Source organism: Falco punctatus (assembly GCF_963210335.1).
Source record: "Falco punctatus genome assembly, chromosome: 1".
Taxonomy (NCBI): Eukaryota; Metazoa; Chordata; class Aves; order Falconiformes; family Falconidae; genus Falco; species Falco punctatus.
Window position 1 is genome coordinate 75478205 of NC_137580.1, and position 18876 is coordinate 75497080.

General features: G+C 39.9%; 1 protein-coding gene across 5 annotated transcripts in view; it reads left to right on the forward strand.

The window, feature by feature from the left end:
* The window catches only part of FAM13A (family with sequence similarity 13 member A), a 141970-nt gene that overhangs the window by 35540 nt on the left and 87554 nt on the right, over positions 1 to 18876 (forward strand). For all 5 annotated transcript variants that reach the window (XM_080397311.1, XM_080397312.1, XM_080397313.1 and 2 more), the window contains one exon: positions 281 to 440. In XM_080397311.1, coding sequence (XP_080253437.1) covers positions 281 to 440 — 160 coding nt within the window. The remainder of the gene's footprint in view (positions 1 to 280; positions 441 to 18876) is intronic.

The following is an 18876-nucleotide window of genomic DNA, read 5'->3' on the forward strand; positions in this document are numbered from 1 at the left end:
GTTGGTGGTGTGTCATTTGATGGTTGTCTCAATTAGATCTCTATCTAGATTCTGTGAAGTAGACAGTCTGACCAACAGATAGGGTGTTTAGTATAGGTAAGAAAACCTGCAAACTTCCTGTGATAGTTGTTACCACCATAGACACAATCCTTTCCAAGACGAAGTTTCCTGTGCCTGCTAGGCAGCCTGTATCCACAACTGGAACGTTTCAGAGACTCTGTGCAGGAACTTTTTATGTGAGTATCTATAACATTCTGCTTTGTGTTCTTTCAAATTTTAGCGTGCCCTCTGGAATTGAAGGTATAAAAGAACAGGAGATCTGCAATAAGATCATGACAAAAATGCTGGAAAATTACAATACCTTGTTTGAATTGGAAGGTTTGAAGAAGGATGAAGAAAAGCCTGTATGTGAAGAGCTAGCAAGAATTATTTTGGTAAAAGTGAGTATCTCTAATTTCATTTTCTTATAGCAAATCAATAATGCAGGCTCATTGCAGGCTTCGATGCAGAAGTCTTTTAGGTAAGTAGGAGACAGGCACTGTTGTAATAATGTTCTGTGTTATTGATTGGTATACGGTTTACAGATCGATTCTGCTGATAGGCTAATTTTCATTACTAGTCTGGAAGCTGATTTTGTTAAACATCTTTATTCTTTGTTAGCTATTCACTGTTACTTATATACGACACATTCACTAAAATTTAAGTGTTTTTAAATGAGGAGGCAGAATAATTCTAGGAAGTGTTCAAGCTTTCTGACATGGTGATCATTTATGGTGTACATCAGTGATTATGAGCTTTCATGCGTTAGGACATGTATGAGGTCTTGAGCCTTTGCCACTATGAAGTCTGCTTGTGTCAAGCGCTTACCTGAATTTAAAAATCATGTGCTTTGACTCAGAACAGCCATTTCTGAGTGCACTTGAAGAGAAACATTAAATAGTAGTTACTATTTGAAGAAAGTACATTGGAGCTGTTAAGGAAAAGTGATGTAATTATAGTATTATATCTTTCATGGGAAGAGGGCCTGTGTGTAACATCAAAGAAAAAGTCAACAAGTAGGGCAGGCTGTCTCTACTACAGGAAGCAACCTCAAGCCTGTGCAGGAAACGGTCCTGAGGATGGTTTGCAGTACCCTAATTTCCTTTGTGTGTTAGCTGTGCAGATAATGACTCCCTTCCAAGGTGTGAACTCTTGAGTTCAAGAGGGTTGGACTATACATGCCTTCTTGGTAAGGTTTTGCAAGGATCCGTAGCCTTCATTGACTGGAATGAAAGTTGTCAGAAAAGAAGTTATAAAAATACAGTGTCTTTGACATTTACAGAACAAGAAGTTTGGTGTGAGCTTCAGTTCTGCCACTCGAGTGGAATCAGCTGAAAATGTCTCTGTCTTTGCGCTGTATCTCAGGAAGGTCTGTTGAATCTAAACTGCAGGGCCATCTGTACAAGTCGGACCTAGCTGCCTTTAGAAGGGTTGGCTGTTTTCTTATGTGGTGAATCAGTGAGGAAGTCTTCAGCTGTTTAGTCTTTTAGCTGTTACTAACATTCATCTAAAATCCTTCTGTGGAAGGAGATAGAATGACTGGCTACTTGCAGCGTCCTCGCTAATACATGTTATTGAAGTCCCAGTAACTTCTGAGTAATGAAAATGATCTGCCTGGCAGATGGGAGTGATGTTTAGAGGCTGTGATGGTCACTTCGGTAACAAAAACAGGTAAAGGAGAATGTAATTGTAAAAAGATGTGGTACTTTAAAGAGCCCAGAAGAAAGACTTCAGGTATGTCTCCATCTCCTTCAAGCCTCAGCCAGCTGCAAAAGCCAAGGTAGTCTTTTACTTCTAAGGACTTATTAGTAATTGAGAATGCACAAAGGTGGAGACCTGGGAGGTTTCCCACAGCAGTTCAGAGATCTGAGCTATCAAAATACCAGAATTACTGCAACAAGATAGTCTGAAAGATATAGTTACTCAAGTGGGATGAGAAGTGTTGCCCATCTCCTTCCATCAGGAGAGAGATGACTGCCTGAGAGGAATGAGCCATGCCTAAACACGAGGGCTTACATTGTGTTTGTGTCTTTGGATCTTGTTGATAGCTTCTAAATTCTGCTGGCAGTCAGCTGCAAAAATTTGCCCTTGTTCCTCTGCCATCTAATTTGGGTGGGAAGTTTTCTAGCTTAACCAAGACAAATACTCAAACACAACAAATACAACCATCTACAACTTAATGTAGGAAAGCTACATAAAAAGTGCTTGTTGAAATTTGTCAGGTGGCTCTTTAAAAGGATACTTTATTCTGTTCCTGAAGGTTACTTTTCTTGTATCCTAGAAGATATCCCCTATCCTAGCCAATTTGTATAATAAATTGGAGATCGTGCACTCAAAGAGAAAACCATGTGGTAGTAAATGAGATTCAATAGAAAAGTGATTACCAGTTTGCCAATGCATGAACTGTTACATACAGTAGGAACTAGCTGACCTGTGTCATAAAAGAACAAATGCCTCAGAGAATTATTTGGCATGACCTGGGTCACAGTATCCAGAAAATAGCAAGCCATTTGTCAGCAAAGTTACTGCTTCTTGAAAAGCCACTGATGAATTCCTATCTACAGGTAGATGGAGAGAGATTTGCCAAGCGATCCTGTTGGAAAGAATGAATAGTGTAGGATGTTCAGGTCAACGCTGTCGTAAACTGAGGCCCTATTGATTTTAAGGGTGTTGCATTCAGGCATGACCATGGTAGAACGGGGGAGCAGACAGCAAGCAAAGGGAAGAAAACGAGGACCTGCCCTTTTACCGCACTCAGCTGCACTTACCTAAATGGCTTTTTTAGCTTTTACTACGCTGTGAGTAGCAAGAGGGTGAGGAGGGGAGATTTAGATGACCTTGCTCAGTTCCTTCTGGACTATTTCTGTCAACCTCCTACCCAAATCACTGGCTGTATTGCCGGCGCTTCACCCTGAGACATTACACTGCTACCTTTCCTGTGATTGCCATCACTCTCTCTCAGCCCTGTCCCACCGTTCTTCCTGTACTCAAATTTGATAGCCCTTCATTCCCACTCCAGAGAAAAGGCTGGCAGTCTGTAGTGAACGGCAAAAACTCCAGCACTCTTTTGATACATGGTCTTCCATCACCTCCCGTCACTGCACACATGCTGTAGCCCCTCCACAGCCTGTATTTCTTTGCCATCCTTTCGTTTACGTTCTTGAATAGGGAGATAACTTTTCCTCGAGGTTAGTACAGTGTTTGTGGTAACGTGGCCTCCCCTGTGTGGTGTGTAGTCTGTGGCTAGGGCTTATTGAGGCACTTCTCCTACACAAGCCTCAGTGCCTCCTTTTGGTTGGAATGCTGCTTTAGCCTTACCCAAAGGTAAGGTTCCAAAAATGGGGGTGGAGATACTTACAGGAAGAAATTACTATGTTAAGAGATATGATGGTCAAAACCATCGGTGCTGATCCAGGTATTTCTTGATTAAGACTTTGGAAAGAGCACCTATAAGCATGAAAGCTCTTATATAGGGAGAAGAATACCACAAATTTGCAGAAAGACTGACTTGGATCAAAATTTGAAGCCCAATGACAGTGGTTTAAAAAAATAAGGAAAGACATCAGAAAATACAACATTGAACAATGCTCTTCTCTCAGTGCTCTACTGTGCCTTTCTGGCTTACTGCATTACAAAATCAGCCCTGCTTTTTCTTATCTCTTTTTCATGGCTTCGGGCTGTTACTTTGGTGCTGAAATCGCAACTGGAAAAACAGGTACCTGCCTTCAGTTAGTGTCTAAAGGTATTGCAAGAATATTCTCCTTGCAGTCTTAGGTTGTTCTTGAGATGGCTTAGGTGCCTGTTGCTTCACATCATCCACTCATAATCATCTTTTTGAAGTCAGCATCAACACTAAATCATTAATTTTGAGCAAATACCCAGAAACAGGGAAGTAGTGGCTCGTGCCATCCCATTCCAATATGGGAATGTACCTCCTGTCATGTGCTTAGTCATGTTTACCGTCTTCCTGAACTTGAATGACACTTCATGGTCTGGATATATTAAGATTTTCCCACACTTAATCATAAAATCAGTGAATTTTTAAGAGCAGGAAGTACTGCTTTTTAAAATGAAAACAAGAATATGTGGATTATTCCAATAAAGTCACAAAAGCATCAGGCTTCTCTTTCAGCAGTGGAAAGTTCAGGAAAGGAAAAATTGCTGGAATAGAGCAAGTTGCATCTTGTCTACCATGTTGGTCATAGCAAGGGGAAATCCACAATGCTACAGACTTCCAGAAGGAATAAGAGCATTTTGATCAGGTACAGGTTGCGACAGCTTAAAGAAAATCTGTTTTAAGGAAACCAAAAGTTATTAAATTTTAGAGGTGGGAGAGGCATGGTTCTGTAGGGCTGCTGGTAGCTGAGCTACCATTCTTGCTGCATATGTGCATTGAGGAGGCACAGGAACACCTTCACCCCAGTTATATTTCTTCTTTCAACGATTGCTCAGTCATTGGGAAAGACAAGTTGTGCCAGGTAAAGGGATTTCATAGCTTGCTTTCTCAGTGGCTCATAATTCAGAAAGCAAGGGAGATGAAATACTCTCCAAGCTGCATTCCAGTCCCTGCTTTGTTCCCAGAACTGTAAATCCTCCTCTTACTCATTGCTTAGACATATTGTAGGATTATAGTTAGAAATGGTGGGGAGTTTTTCTTTGGAAACCTCTTTGTTAAAAAAAAAAAAAAGATGCATTTTTCACAAAGTAGAGAATTTATCTTGGAATAGTCTCTCTTTCAGTGGGAATTTGTACCGTCAAGTAAGTTCCTGATGCCTTGCCTGGAAGGACGTCATTAGTTTCTCACTCCACCTAGTAGAATGAGATCCATATGATCTTCCAGACAGGTGGCCAGCAGGTGGAAGTATAACATGTACTTTCTTCAGAAATTACATATATATATATATATATATATATATACACATATATATACATATATATACATATATATACATATATATATATATATATATATATATATATATATTTGGAGATCCCTTCCCATAAAAATTAGGGGGTTAGATTTATTTTTTTTCCTGTTATCCCAAAAAAGTTGGGGGTTGTTGGGATTTACAGGTCTTATTTGCAGCTAGCTATTGTTATAGTTCTTAAGACTCTTATCCAAGCTTCAGTTTAATTTCCTAACCCAGTGAAGGTCTGGAAGAATCTCAGTCTGTTGATCGATAAGTTCTGCTAGTTAGAGAGCAATGGGTGGAGAAGCGGGTTGAGTGTTCTGATAGCAATCTGCTCTGTGTTCAGATTTTCAGGATCATAAATAGCTATTTTTTATTGGGCAGTGCTATGTGTGAACAATTAATTCTCTGACAGTCTATCTGCACTGCTGTGCACTTATCACATTATGTGTGAGGGTATTACAATAAGATGTTGTGTATGTTTTGTTTTGGAACAGAATTCCTAGTGTGGGTATGTATAGTCCTGATAAATTTTTGTGGCACTAAACTGAGTGATAACTCATGCAATGAAAGATTAGTCAGTTTTGAGTTGCAGTATTGCCAATTTCATCATCATCTTGAATAAATAGGTTTACAAAACCTACAGTAACCACAAAAAAGATAATTTTGAATGAGGACCTTTCATTTCCAAAGGTCTTAGTGCTGTTCAAACTGCAGCTGCATGTAGTCCTATGTTGTATAGCTAGCCAGTGGTGTATTGTTAAAACTGCAATGAAATGGGTCCTTTGGGTAACAGTGATTAAGTTTCTCTAATGATCGAAAATAGGCAGTGAAGAAGATTTTTATTTAGTTCAAGTGGCAAGGGAAATCTGGGCAGGCAAACTATTGTGAGACTCACTCTTGGGAGATTTCTGGAATTAGCCCTTCCATCAGTTTCAGGTGAAACGTAATCTTTAGTAGTGTGAGGGTTTGTTTTTAGCTCAGTATTGTGTTCGAATAAAACCTACAACCTATTACCTAGTCATGCAAGGTTACAAGATAATTTTTTTTCTCTAATGCGTTCTTGAGAAGAGAGCACTTTCTAGTCTTAAGAACCAGTCAGCTCAGAGCACATAAATGTTTGCACTGGAACACAAGCACTGATGTGATGAGGATGTAATGGTGTTCCTGGCTTGATCACATATTTGGCACAGGAGTGCAAAAGTCTCTTCCCTTTCTTCCCCTGCTGGGTGGTAGAATACATAGCCCTGTTCACCTGATGTAGAAGAGAAAGCAAGTCCATTTATAAAATGAAAATTATAACATTTAAATTAAATTAAAAATTGGTGTTACAAAGTAAAGTAAAATCATAAATGCACAATTTCAACATTGTGAATATAATGTAGGTACATTCTCAGGACCTCTGAACAGGCAGATTTCACTCCCTGAAGAGCTATAGAAATCAGTCTCTTGCTGGCTTTTGCAAAAACTAGTAGCTTCCAAACAACCCTTTTAATTTAGATGCAATTAACTTCTTGCATTTTTATCCTGTTTGTTTCCAGTCTCCTAACAAAAGCTGCCATTTCGATTGTCAGGATTAGCTGGCAAAATAATTCCTTATATTTTAAATGGCAACGGCAGCAAAAGTGCATGGACTGTGTTCTGCAAGCCTGCTGTTAGATTTCTAATGATCCAAGCAATCCACTGTGTGTAGCTGTGTGTGTTAGTGCTTGGTGTGTGCAAAGCGTGTGGTGCCCAGCCAGGCAAGCCCCTAATTGCATTTTTATGCCAAAGAGAGTGCTCCAGCTGGCTTTGGCGGCACTGTTTTAAAGTGGAGTGCTTGCTTGCTCCTTCTGGTTGAACACTCAGACCGGATCATTCAGCTCTTTGTTGGATTTAAGCCTTTCATTCTGGAGGAGAGAGAGGCAAGGTAAGATGGTCAGAAAGTTCTCCATTTTGGCTTGACTTTGCTCCTCTGCAGTCAGTTACAAAGCACTGTCTCCACTGAAAGCCACAATGTTTCATTCAGACTGCTTCCCCAGATGGGTAAAGCAAGATCTTCATTAATAAATATTACTTTCCCTTCCTCAGCTCTTTCACTTAAATACCTTAGCATAAGGATCTAAACCTGTGACAAGATTTAGGAGAAACTGCTGAAAACTCACCAGTGCTATGGCTGGGTGGGCTCCCCCTACATAAGTCACCCTTCCCTGGCAGTTCAGTGCTCTGGCCCCGTGGTTATAAGTGCAGCAGACACAAGAACAATCCCTTATTTACGTCAGGAAAAAAGATATCCACTTCTAATCCATGTTACGCTGTGCTAGCTAAGCCTGCAGGGTCTAGGTAGTTTCCTTTATTCTTCTTTCATGTTTGGGACCGTTTTAGCATCATGCTAATAGTCAGCTTTCAGTACAGGATTAATTCTTTCCCATCAGGAGGTAGAGGGAACTGATCTCCTTTGAAAATCCTCTCTGAAGGTCTCAACAAAAGTTTACATTTTGTTCAGTATCGCCTGATTTGGGCAAGTTACACCAGTTTACTCCTGCCGTGGCCGGGGAGCCCCCAGGGATGGGAGTGGGTTCACATGGGAGATGTGAAGGTGGGTGGAAAGCGTGTGAGGAGAAGGAGCACCTGTGGAAGTCTGTCTTCGGTTTTCTGTTCAGTATTTCTTCAGCTAGAATTCACTTTGCAGTTGTCCACCAGTGAGCAGATGGGCATGTTTACAGTAAGGGTATATAGTGATTCAGCCAGAATGACATTTTAAGATGCGAGCTGACAGGAAACGAGCAATATGAGATCTGTAGGGGAAAGTTTATAAGCCTCCAAACCCTTCACCTAGAGTAGATTCATGTGGAGTGAGGAGGATGGTTATAGTTAGGTTGTGATTCAGAAAAGCAAGTGAAAAATCAGATGATCCCTGAACAATTCCGTGTGTGAGTTTTGAAATAGCTTTCCAGGGCTGCTAGGTTTGCTGTTCTCAACAACTCCGTATATGTATTATTAAAACAGAATGTTTCTGATCTTGAAGTTCATTAAAGCATTCATGAGATTACAAATCTGTCACTTGGGGTGTTACTAAATGCAGTCCTGAATATTTACACAAATATGTTAATGCTAAACTCTATAAAGTAATAAGTGATTATGCTAATATTTTTAAGCTAGGATTTCACCAACAATATTTTCATTTTAAAACATTACAGGAATGAAATTGCCAAGATTTAACATGTTTAAAGGGAACAGGGGTATATAGCAAATGTCTCTTTCTATCATCCTGTCCATATTTCTAGTGTATAAATTTTTTTAACCCAGCTGGCAAATATTGCAGTTGAGATGCTTGTAACTTTACTTTCTTATAATTTTTTTCTTTAAACAAGTGTTCCATGATAATACCACATAGCCAAAAGGTAGAGAAAATAAGATCCATATGTGTATCTGTGTCCCGGTCTGTATTTGCACGTTTTACTTGATATGTTTTTCCTTCATAGTCTGTTTTGTTTTGTTCGGTTTGAGGTTGGTTTTTTTTTTTTTTTTTGGGGGGGGGGGGGGCGACGCGACATCATAACGTAGTGCTTGGTTGCAGCCTTCTCACTCAGTACACAGCATCTCTTGAAAGGGAAGCATCAAAGTCAGCACCAAGAAACAAGGTACAGTAAGATAAGCATGTGAGCCCCTGCTCTAGCCAGCTGTTTCTGAGTATCCTTGTAGTACTCATGGGGAAAAAAGCAAGTTAGCAGGAAGGATGAGAATTTTTCTACGAACAAAAAAACACCTCTCAGTTCCTCCTGCTGAGATTCCCCAATGTTTATTCTGTTTCTTATTAATTAGTCATTCAGTTAATCAGGTTACACAAAATTATCAGCATTATTCCCTCTGTATAAATCAGCAGTCAGCGCTGTCTTTGTAACAAGGACATATTGCAGGCAGTCAGAACTGATCCAAAGTGAAGTGTAAGACATTTCTCAGCCTGTGGGGGTTCAGTTCTCACTGACCTCTGCCGTTAGCTTCATCTGTAGTACTTTAAAGGTGGGAACTTCAGAAGGGCTCAGTGCTGAAGTAATTCTTTTCCATGTTATAATAGTAGTGAAATGCTTGTTGACTTCAGAAGTCCTATGCATTTTTGAAAAGCCCTCCTCTGAGTGCTCTGGAGATCACAGTCTGTGCAGCAGTAGCTGGTTGGTTCACACTGGTGCGCCTGTAATATCGACTGGTGCCCCAAAACTTACCAGTGATAAACAGGGCTCAGGACAGTCTGAGAGCAACAGGAGTACGACGCTCCGTATGTGTCTGAATATGTACACATGTGAAAATCTGATCTATGGAGCAGATCCCAGCAGCGTTTGACCGTAATTGCCAGCAGTGAGCATCTCCGTTTCACTGTTGAGAAAGGGGTCTGTTTTCTGTATGCTGGTAATCTTACACTAGTAACTAGAACAATATAGGGATACTTAGGACTCCCTAATTTACTGCAACATCAGATACTCCTTTTAAATGTAATGTTGCTGAATTTCAGGTGTGAAAAGCTTTTTTTTCCTTGTGAGTATTCTGATTTTTAGATCAGAAATGCAATTTAGCTTTTTCAAAAATGAGTTTAAGCAACAGTAACGTGAGATGCAGGTCTAGAGAGCCTGGGTTTCTCGCACAGCTAGGTCATGTGTTTCTTTTAGATCATACTTTTTCTATTCATGAATAACATTATAATAAATAGGTAAAACAGACTCCAATTTTTAAAATTACAGAAGAGAATAAAATGTTCCCCTGGAACAGATCTTTGCTCTGTTGTTACTGAACACACACACACACACAGATTGTGGGGATGGTCACGGAAGATGACTGTTTTCACTCAGTGAAGTCCTGGTAACCTTTTACAAGTTCTGGAATTTGAATATTTGATTCCAGCATTACTAGTTGAACTTTTTGCAGCATTCAGTAACTGCTCCTCCTGGATGGCTGGATACACATTTTTCTTTTCCTCCTAGAAAATACCACGATATTCCACAGATGTAGTTGCCAGCACTGAGATATATCACGGGATTATTACTATGTTTGTCATTTCCTTTTCTGTACTGCAGTCCTCTCTAAAAATAATGGATTTCCGCCTCTCTCTCTCTTGCGTTTGTATCACAACTCATGACCTTTGTACATGTTTTGTGGCAATAATTGCAGTAGGTTAAGGTTGTACCGAAGCAAGGCAGAGTAACCTTTAGCTGTTTATTAAGAGATATGGTCTCAGGTAAAAGGTCATATATATAAATAGTCTTGGGAGAACAAAAGGAAATGAAAGCAGAGCTGAATAGCGTATTGTTTCATACCGAAAAGCAGTGATGTGCTTTTGCAAACTGAGATTTTGCTTTTTGTTACTTCTCTCTGAAACAGCTCTGCTGAATTCTGATTGATAAAGTATAATGTAAATGATAGAGAGTAGAGGTAGAACAGCATATAGATACCGAGTCAGCTTTGCTTTTCTTCCTATACGCCAACAGCAACCAAGGCAAAAATCCCATATACAAATACTAGCTGTTTCAGTCTTCATTATACCGTTTGTTTAGATAATGTTTAACGGCTTTGCTAATGTTGTTCCCCCTTCTAACAAGGATGTTTTCATCACTTTTTGGGTACAAAATGGGAAGGAAGCCTAATACATTATGAAGAGATTTTATTATTTTTTTAATTACTGTTCACATTAAAACATTGTCTCTGTTTTTCCCAGAGGTATCTGTGCCACTGAATGACAATTCTTGGAACTGACACCCGAGTAAAAATCAGTTATTTCATCCAGTATGAAAATACCTGCAACCACATGAATTAAAAATGGCTTTGAAATTCCCCATGCCATCAGCTACGCAATTTTAATCTTAAAAATATAGAGTATTTGATACTTTGTGTGTCTTGCAGAACCTTAATCAGCCATGAGCTATCTTGCATGATCACAGAGGGGAAGACATTCCATATTTTCTTCATCTTGTGAGTGGAAGGAAGAGCAGCTCTGTAACTGCTGTGACCCTTTTGCTTCTATGTTGGCACCCTTGACAGCACTGCTACGTGTCATGTCTGCGCTGCTGTGCTCCAGGGAACTTTATGCAGGGGACAGCATTGGTTTGGGTAGTACTCCTCAACATCAAATGAAGGGAGAGCCAGGAACCCTGAAATTCACCGTTTCTTCTGTACTGCTCCACAGCCAGCACTGTTGTGTGCTTTTGTTGTAGCTGAGGGAAAAATCCCAGGTGTGACCCTGCTGACACCTACCTGAAGCAAGGGCTGCATTGCACTGTTACATGGGGTGCTGCTGGGAGAAACAGAATATTCCCTCCTCTATGGTGTACAGCTGCTGACCCAGTAAAGAGTCAGCTGGTGCAGGCTATCCCAGTGCAGTCAGCTAATGCATCATTTCTGCAGTCATTTGCAGCATTGAATTCACTGAATAATCCCCTTAATGGTTGCTCGTCCTACATAATAAGACTGGCTGCACTGGCTCAGACTTGGGATCCGTCTAGCCTGTTACACACTGGCCATAAGCAGATGTCTGGGGAGGAGTAAGAATAGGGCACCAAGGTGTTTCCTTCAATTACTCTACAATTTGTGGCCATTCTCAGAAGCTTTCCTGGTTTTGATGTGGATTGTGTACTTAGTGATGTCCAAAGTAATTGTCTTGTGTACCCCTTGCACATGTGTAAGCTTTTTGCTTCCAACATGACATCTGGCAAAGTGCCACAAATTGCTTCCTCTCACGTGAAGAACTGACTCCTTTTGTTTGTTATAAACATGGCTTTTACTAGAGTCATTTGAAGGTCACCTGTGTTTTTTTCCTTTTTTTTTTTCCTTGGTTTTCTTTATTTTTGTTAACTCAAGGAGATGGTGAACAGTCCATCTTCTCTCTACCACTCATGACTTTGTATATCTGTCAGATCCTCCCTACAAGCTACCATGATTTCTTTTTTCTAATGAAAAATTAGTACTCACATTTGCAGCCTTAATTACTGCACTGACAATAACTGGTTTTTCTGTCAAGCTGCTGCATAGAATCAGTGAGCAAACAGTCATGTGTAATAGCTCTTTTTTTGGGGTACAAGGCCAAATACTTTGATGCAGTAAATTGGATGATGTTTTGGTGAAGTTCAGAGATGCGCCTTCTTTGTATCAGAAGGCAATCTGACTCATTCTGTAAAAAAAAAGCCTAATTTATGCCTTAGTTAAGAAAAAGCTTCACATTGCAAAAATTCAAGTTTGTTTTAATTAAGGTCATTTTCTAGGTATTAACAGCTAACAAAATAGATCTGATGCTTTCTAGCAGCATTTCAAACTGAAAATCCCACAGGCCGGTTTCCTTTGATTATGCAGTTTGTGAGGCCAAAAAGAGATTAATTACTGAACCAAGTAGGAAAGAGAGGTTGGGCACAGCAGTAATAATGAGGTTGTTACAAAGATATCTTGGAATAACAAATTATCAACAAATAAGTTTATCTCTGTCATTAAAATAGAGCACAGTGTATAACCATTGTTTTTACTAACTTTTTTTCCTAATTCCTTCCTGGGACAGTTGTAATCAGATGCATTTAAACTCTTGTAATGGTGTGGCAGTGTGCTGCAAATACAAAAGACTAAATTCAGTGTGCAGTTCAGTATTTCTGGGGCTACAGCTGACTGAGGCTGAAATGTAACGATTTTTATGCCCATTGAACAATTTGTTGAAAAGGATAAAAGCAAGGGTAATATTATGTTCAGTTTGAACTTTGCATCCTAGCCAGATAACAGTGCAACATGCAAGTATGCTGTATGAATCCCTCTTACTTAGTAATGGCCATGGATATAGGACCCAGCGCAGTTTATTGTTTGAAGAGAAGGTATAATGAATAACTCAAGGTGAACTACTGTAGCAAGTATTTTCTCATTCCATTGAAAGTTACTGAAAATTTGCCAAGGTTCTCATCTAGAGCCAGTAGCGCTAACTATTCAGGATGGTGGGAGGTCAGGTCTTTCTGTGCTAGGGTCTTTCTTAGTCTTTTTTGCTGATGTTAGTTATCTCCATAAAATTAATTAAAATATGTAATTGAAAATATATATGCATTTGAACACTCTCACCCTTCCACCACTAATCCCAGTCGGTCTGTCTGTCCAAAGAGATAAACATGAGGAGAAGTACAGGAAAAATAACAAAGAGACATTGCTAAGTGTCTTATACGCTGCCATTATTTAGTCTCTGCTTTAAGGATGTCCTTGACCTATTGTGTTTCTTCATTCATGTGGGACAAAGGTAGGAGCTGGAGTACTCAACCCCCTGTCTCTATTAGCATCAGCGCTTTTTGATATGAAAGGGTTATTCTCTTGAAGAATGAATAGGTCAAAGAGTATTGTAGGGATGTTCTAATCTTTCCTTACCATGGAGGTCTCCATAGTTAATTGGTTTAAAGCTTTTATTGAGGTGGGGTCTCTTGCATTGTAAATTGTAAAATCTGCAGTTTGTATGACTTGCAAAGAGTCTGCCAGAGAGAGAAAAAATTCTTTATCGGCACAATAGCCTTCTTAAGGAAGAGGACCTGTTCCTCGGGCCAGTGTAATTCATCTGATCCAGGTGTAAGAACACTGGGCTGCGATTTGAATGATGAGTTCTTTTCTGGTTTGGATTGTATGAGCAAGTCAGCTGTGCTGTGTAGTAGGTTTTGATAATTATTAGTATTTGTAGCAGAGTCATACCTAAAAATCTCATCTTGAGGGTCAGGAAGCGCTGCTACGTTAACCCAGAGCTAAAGGATGGTCTCAGGCATGCCTGAAGGGAGCTTACAGATTTGTTGAGCTGTTTGAGCAATATAAAGTATTTGGGAGTTTTGGTACAATGATAATGCATCTCATGGAAAATAACAGGCCATGATTTAGAATGGAAGTTATTACAGTGTAAGGTTAGGAAGATTTGGAAGTCTCTGAATTCTCTGCATTCATGAGTTTAGAAGATGACTAGAGGCTTTGCTTTATGCTGACATACTTCTGACTGGACCATTTGCCAATAAACATTGCCTATCAAAGTTAGGAAACTAGATCAATAGTCTCTGGCTGTCCCATGGACTTTTCAATTCTTTCTTAGAAAATCATTAAAGAAACTTAGTTCAAAACCTGGGATTTGACAGTGGTCCTGTACAGATGCTATTTTCTTTGGCCCAAATATTCTTGATAGTAGAACATTTCCCTTAGTAACAGTAGTTGGGCTTGACGGCGAGACCTGATGCCATAATGAGCAGGTACTTGCCTCTGGGCAGGTTTTGGAGAGACTCCTGCATCTTTCAGAGTTGATAGGTGGGAGGTGGCAGTTTTTCCAGGTGGGATTGTCTGTTTGGGATGGAGAGGTGGTTGCAGGCAGCTATTGACAGTAAGCAAGACTTGGGTAATTTTTCTGATGTAGACAGTTAAGTTACACTGATCATTGAGCATACACAGTTGGGCAAAACACACCTTGAGCTTGTTTGTATCCTGTATGCTGTACTGGAGATTTTTTTTCTTCATATGAGAATGGAAATTATGCAATTGCTAATAAGCCTGACTGCTCACAGCGTTCTCTGGATGTCTCTAATGGTTTAGAAGAGTGATTCTTGGGTACTACTCCTGCATGGGATGCATGCTAGTCATGTTATGGGTCCAAGTTGATATATCCCAGCTGTATAGTAGCCATTTCATTGGTTTTAAAGGAAAATAGGCTTCCAAACAGATTCCATCCTGTAGTTTCACAAATTTCACAAGCAACACCAGAAATGAATAAATAGAAATCTCAAAGGATTTTCAAACTTCAGTAATTGAGAGATGCAGAGAAATGCATATAGGTAACTACATAATTATTTTTTTATGCAAGTACAATAGTTGGTGTAGTTCCATAATCTTTCTTATCAGAAACACAGTCAGACATCTGCTCTTTAAGTCTTTGCAAATGTGACTTGACTAAATTTCGACATTTTTATTTCTCCATGTGGAATGCAGGTGCCTGACTTTAAATACTCACATCTGAAAATTATGACTTATGTTTATTGTTTGAATCCCAATACCACAGTGTGTTCTGAGAGCGCCAGGGTCAGATTTCTAAAGATCTACAGCTATTTAATCTTTGCTAGTAGAGTTAGGAATCAGAATGATTTAATTTTTTTGAGCTGCCAGTTCACAGGATGTTTAAAAAACAAAATATATTACAAAATATGCTTAGTTACTGAAGTGTGATATATTATTGGAAATGAGCACATGTTCTTTCTACTTTATGGATTTTAAAGGGTAACATCAAACAGACTGCCAATCCTTTGGGAGCTAATATTTAAGAATAAAACATTGACAACAGCAGATTCTCAGCTTGAACTGTGTTTGAGGTTCTGATTTTGCTTTGTTTGTTGTAAGTTTTCCAAGTAGCCTAGGAACCTAGGCAGCCTGAAAATGTGACTGTTGGGCTTGCCTGGTACTTTCTACTAGCTTTTGCCTTTCAGCTGCGTCTTTTGTTTTAATGGTGGTGAGTTTTTCCCCTTGTCTTAATTAATGTAAAGATATGCTGTAAAATTAAGAGAAAACAGCCAGTTTGTAGGAGTGGTATAATCTTGTGCTAACGACTGCCTTGTAAAAACCAGCATGGATTGGAGGACAATAAGGAGGGGACAGGAGATTTGCAAGTGTTGGAATAAACTGTAAATACCATCTTTTTTTAGACAACCACAAAAATATTCTTGTGTGCACTCTTCCCAGCGCAAAGAAGTTCTCTTGCCACAGCCTGTGTTGGCAGACTTGTGGAGGTTAATGTTTAACAGGTTCTTAGCTAGAGCTGCTTGCTGTGTTCTCAGTATACGGATCTCCTGTTCCCTTGGAAGCATTATTTTGAGTAAACTAAATGCATTTCTATACTGAAACACATCAATCTACCTGTGCTGTTACAGAATCCGTTAACCGCACACTTTGATAGCCCACTTAAGTGTGCTACTTTTAGTTACACACACTGTTCTCATTTTTCATCTCCAAGATAATGAAAACAATTATTGTACTGCGTGATTCCTGCAATCACATGCTCATCTTAATAGTATTCAGTCAGTGGCAAGCCTGGTCCTACACTAACTGCAGGAATGTTATTTCTAACTTTTGCTGGCAAGTGACAGAAGAATCTGATATAACACACCTACATGACTCTTGAGTCATTTGTCTGCAATGACTTGTATTTAAAATTAGAGGTATACTTACTGAAAACAAAGATACAGTGCCATGAAAATGGGCAATGGAAAAGACCTATGAGATCACCTTGAAGATAGTGTTAGAGTACAGAATGTATTTTGTGATACTATTTCTAGTTTAGAGGTGAATGCTGCAAGAACAGGAAGTTTATAGCCCTTTTTGCTGGATTGTTACATGGTCTAGTGGAATTTCTAGTGGAGTCTCAGCTTATCTGTATTACTGTGTTGATTCAGAGGGCCATAAAAAATGTACTAGTTGAGCTCAGGCACGTGTAGTACCAGTTTAATGGTATACTTGAACGTGCTGCTCCCCCTCTCTTCAAAATCCCTAAAGCCTGAACCTGCTTTTTTTTTTTTTTTACAGACTTCGCAAACAGCTTGCTTTATTACTGGGAAGGAAAAGTGATTGGGTAGCTGGAGTGGACCTTTGCAGTAGTCATTTCAGTTCTTAAGTTCCTTTATTAATGTCAGCCATATGGTATTGCAGGACAGGAGAAATACAAAGAGAAAACTATTTTCCTTGAAGGATCTATCTGCACTTTATGGGATATAGTACAGTTCAGGCCAGTGTCAACAGAGTCTTTTAGGCAGCAAATTCTTTCATTACTGTGTAATTCATTGTCATGCTGTGAAGGAGAGAAGTACCATACATGGAGAAAGACAGGTTTCTCAGCAGCTTGTGTGAGACTTTCCAACCTACTTACATGGACTTCAGTGGAGCAGCTCTGAATTTTGGCACAGCTTCACGCTTTTCAAACGCAGAAATCCTTTGGCAAACACTTTTTCACACCTCGGTCAGCCAGCAGGAAGGTTGGAGGAATGTGATGGGTGCTGTACTGACTTACCTCTGTTTTCTGGCTTTTGATGCTCTCATTAACATTCGCCCTTTCACAGCATACCTGATGTTTACAGAGCGTTTGCTTTAAGATTTCTTCACCAGAGGTGGCATATTTATTTTAAGAGTATATTGAAATACCAAATGATGCCCATTGTAACTACAGTAACCTACCATCATTTTTATGGCTCTCACTATTGTTCTGGATGGGCAGCTGGATACAGACATGAGCAGAAGGCCTGCCCTGTGGGAAACTGAAAACATTACCATAGTCAGCCTTCTAAGTTCATTCTTACATCTCCTCTCCGATTGTGATCACCTGGCTGTATTTGTACTTCTTACTCTAGATACCTACTTTCAAGCTAGGAGAGTCCAAAGAAACGAAGGGAATGACAGTCAGAAGTTATTCCCAGCAGAGCAGCATCTCTGTAGTCAGCAGAGATGGATACAAATATTTAGGTTATCGTTGCTGTCTGTGGGTATGCTCTGACTTTACGTTCAGGGTAGCAACTGAGGCTTAATTTTGATACTTCTTAAGAGGCCATAAGCTTTGCTGCTGCACCAAGGTATGCTCTGTGCTATATGAGCCCACACAAGGAGTTGGTACAGACCAACTGTGTAGCAGTAATTGCTTGACTAGTAGTGCTGACCCCACCTAAGCATGCCCAAAAGAAGATTAAGCTGATTCTTTGTCTTTGTCAAGCCTGTGGCAGAATTCCTGGTTGGTGCAAGGTGTCTGCTTATGAAAGCAACCTTGGGACTCATTAACCAAAGCTTCACTTGGTACTTTGAGGTAGTAGGATGCCTGATACCTCATCAGCATCTCTACTGTGCTTGACATTGCTTAAAAATACTGAAGCTGAAGGATAGCCACCAGTATGGAGCAAAGGCCTTAAGAGATACTGTTACTGTGGCCAATGGTAGATCCATCTTTCCAGTCTCCGTATGTGAAACAGAGATGCAAAGGAAAGAAGGTAAATACCTTTTACAGTCCACTAACTGGTTTTACCTGTGAGGCTGATTTGCCCCTGCTTTATACTTGATAATGATGTTCATACATGCATAGACACAATTCTAGAGAGAAATCCTGTAAGAGAAAACACAGCCAGTCTGATGTGTTAGTGCATTGCCTGGGAGTGTGGACACAGGAGATGAGAAGGGGGAGTTTGAGGTCCTTGGAGTTCAAAAATGAATTTGTGAGTGACTTTGCAAGAGTATGTGGAACCAGGCTTACACATGGGGCAGATCTAGGTTACCAGAAGTTCATGTACTGAAGTAATTACATAAATTTAAAAGGGGGAACTGAAAAAAAACCCACCAAAGTATAGTCTTTCTCAGGGCAGTAAGATAATTTTGAGACACACAGACAGTATGTGCCAAATCATTAGCCGATGGAAATCTCTAGGAAGGGAGTGCAAGAGAGGATTATTTAATATTGTGCTAGAAAGCATACGCATAAGCGATTTGGTATTGCCTCAAGAAGAAGTTATTTTTGTTATTATGTAATTTTTCCTGTATATTTCTTTGAAACTAGGCAGAATATCTCCCTGATGTGGAGGCATGCATACTTGTTTTGCTTATGAGGTTGGTCCTCAACATAACTTTCACTGAGATTCCTCGTTGATGGATGCGGTTGCTAAATCAGACACTTAAAACATTTCATTTTAATTTGCAATGAACTGGTTGTGGCTCAGCTGCAGGCTGCTATTCTCTGCTGTACCTGCAGACCCCTGACTTGTGAGGTCTGCATCAATCCTGCTCTTTCCTCTCCGCTTGGAGAAAGTTCTCTCCACCCATGGTTCAGAACATTGCCCATGCAAGGTGTGCTTCTGCAAAAAAACTGCAGAAAACTCTAGCAGCTGTCGATTGCTGGGAGGCTGTTGTATCTTCTGGCTTGAGGCCCATACATCATGTTGCTTTTTGGCCTCCATCCCAT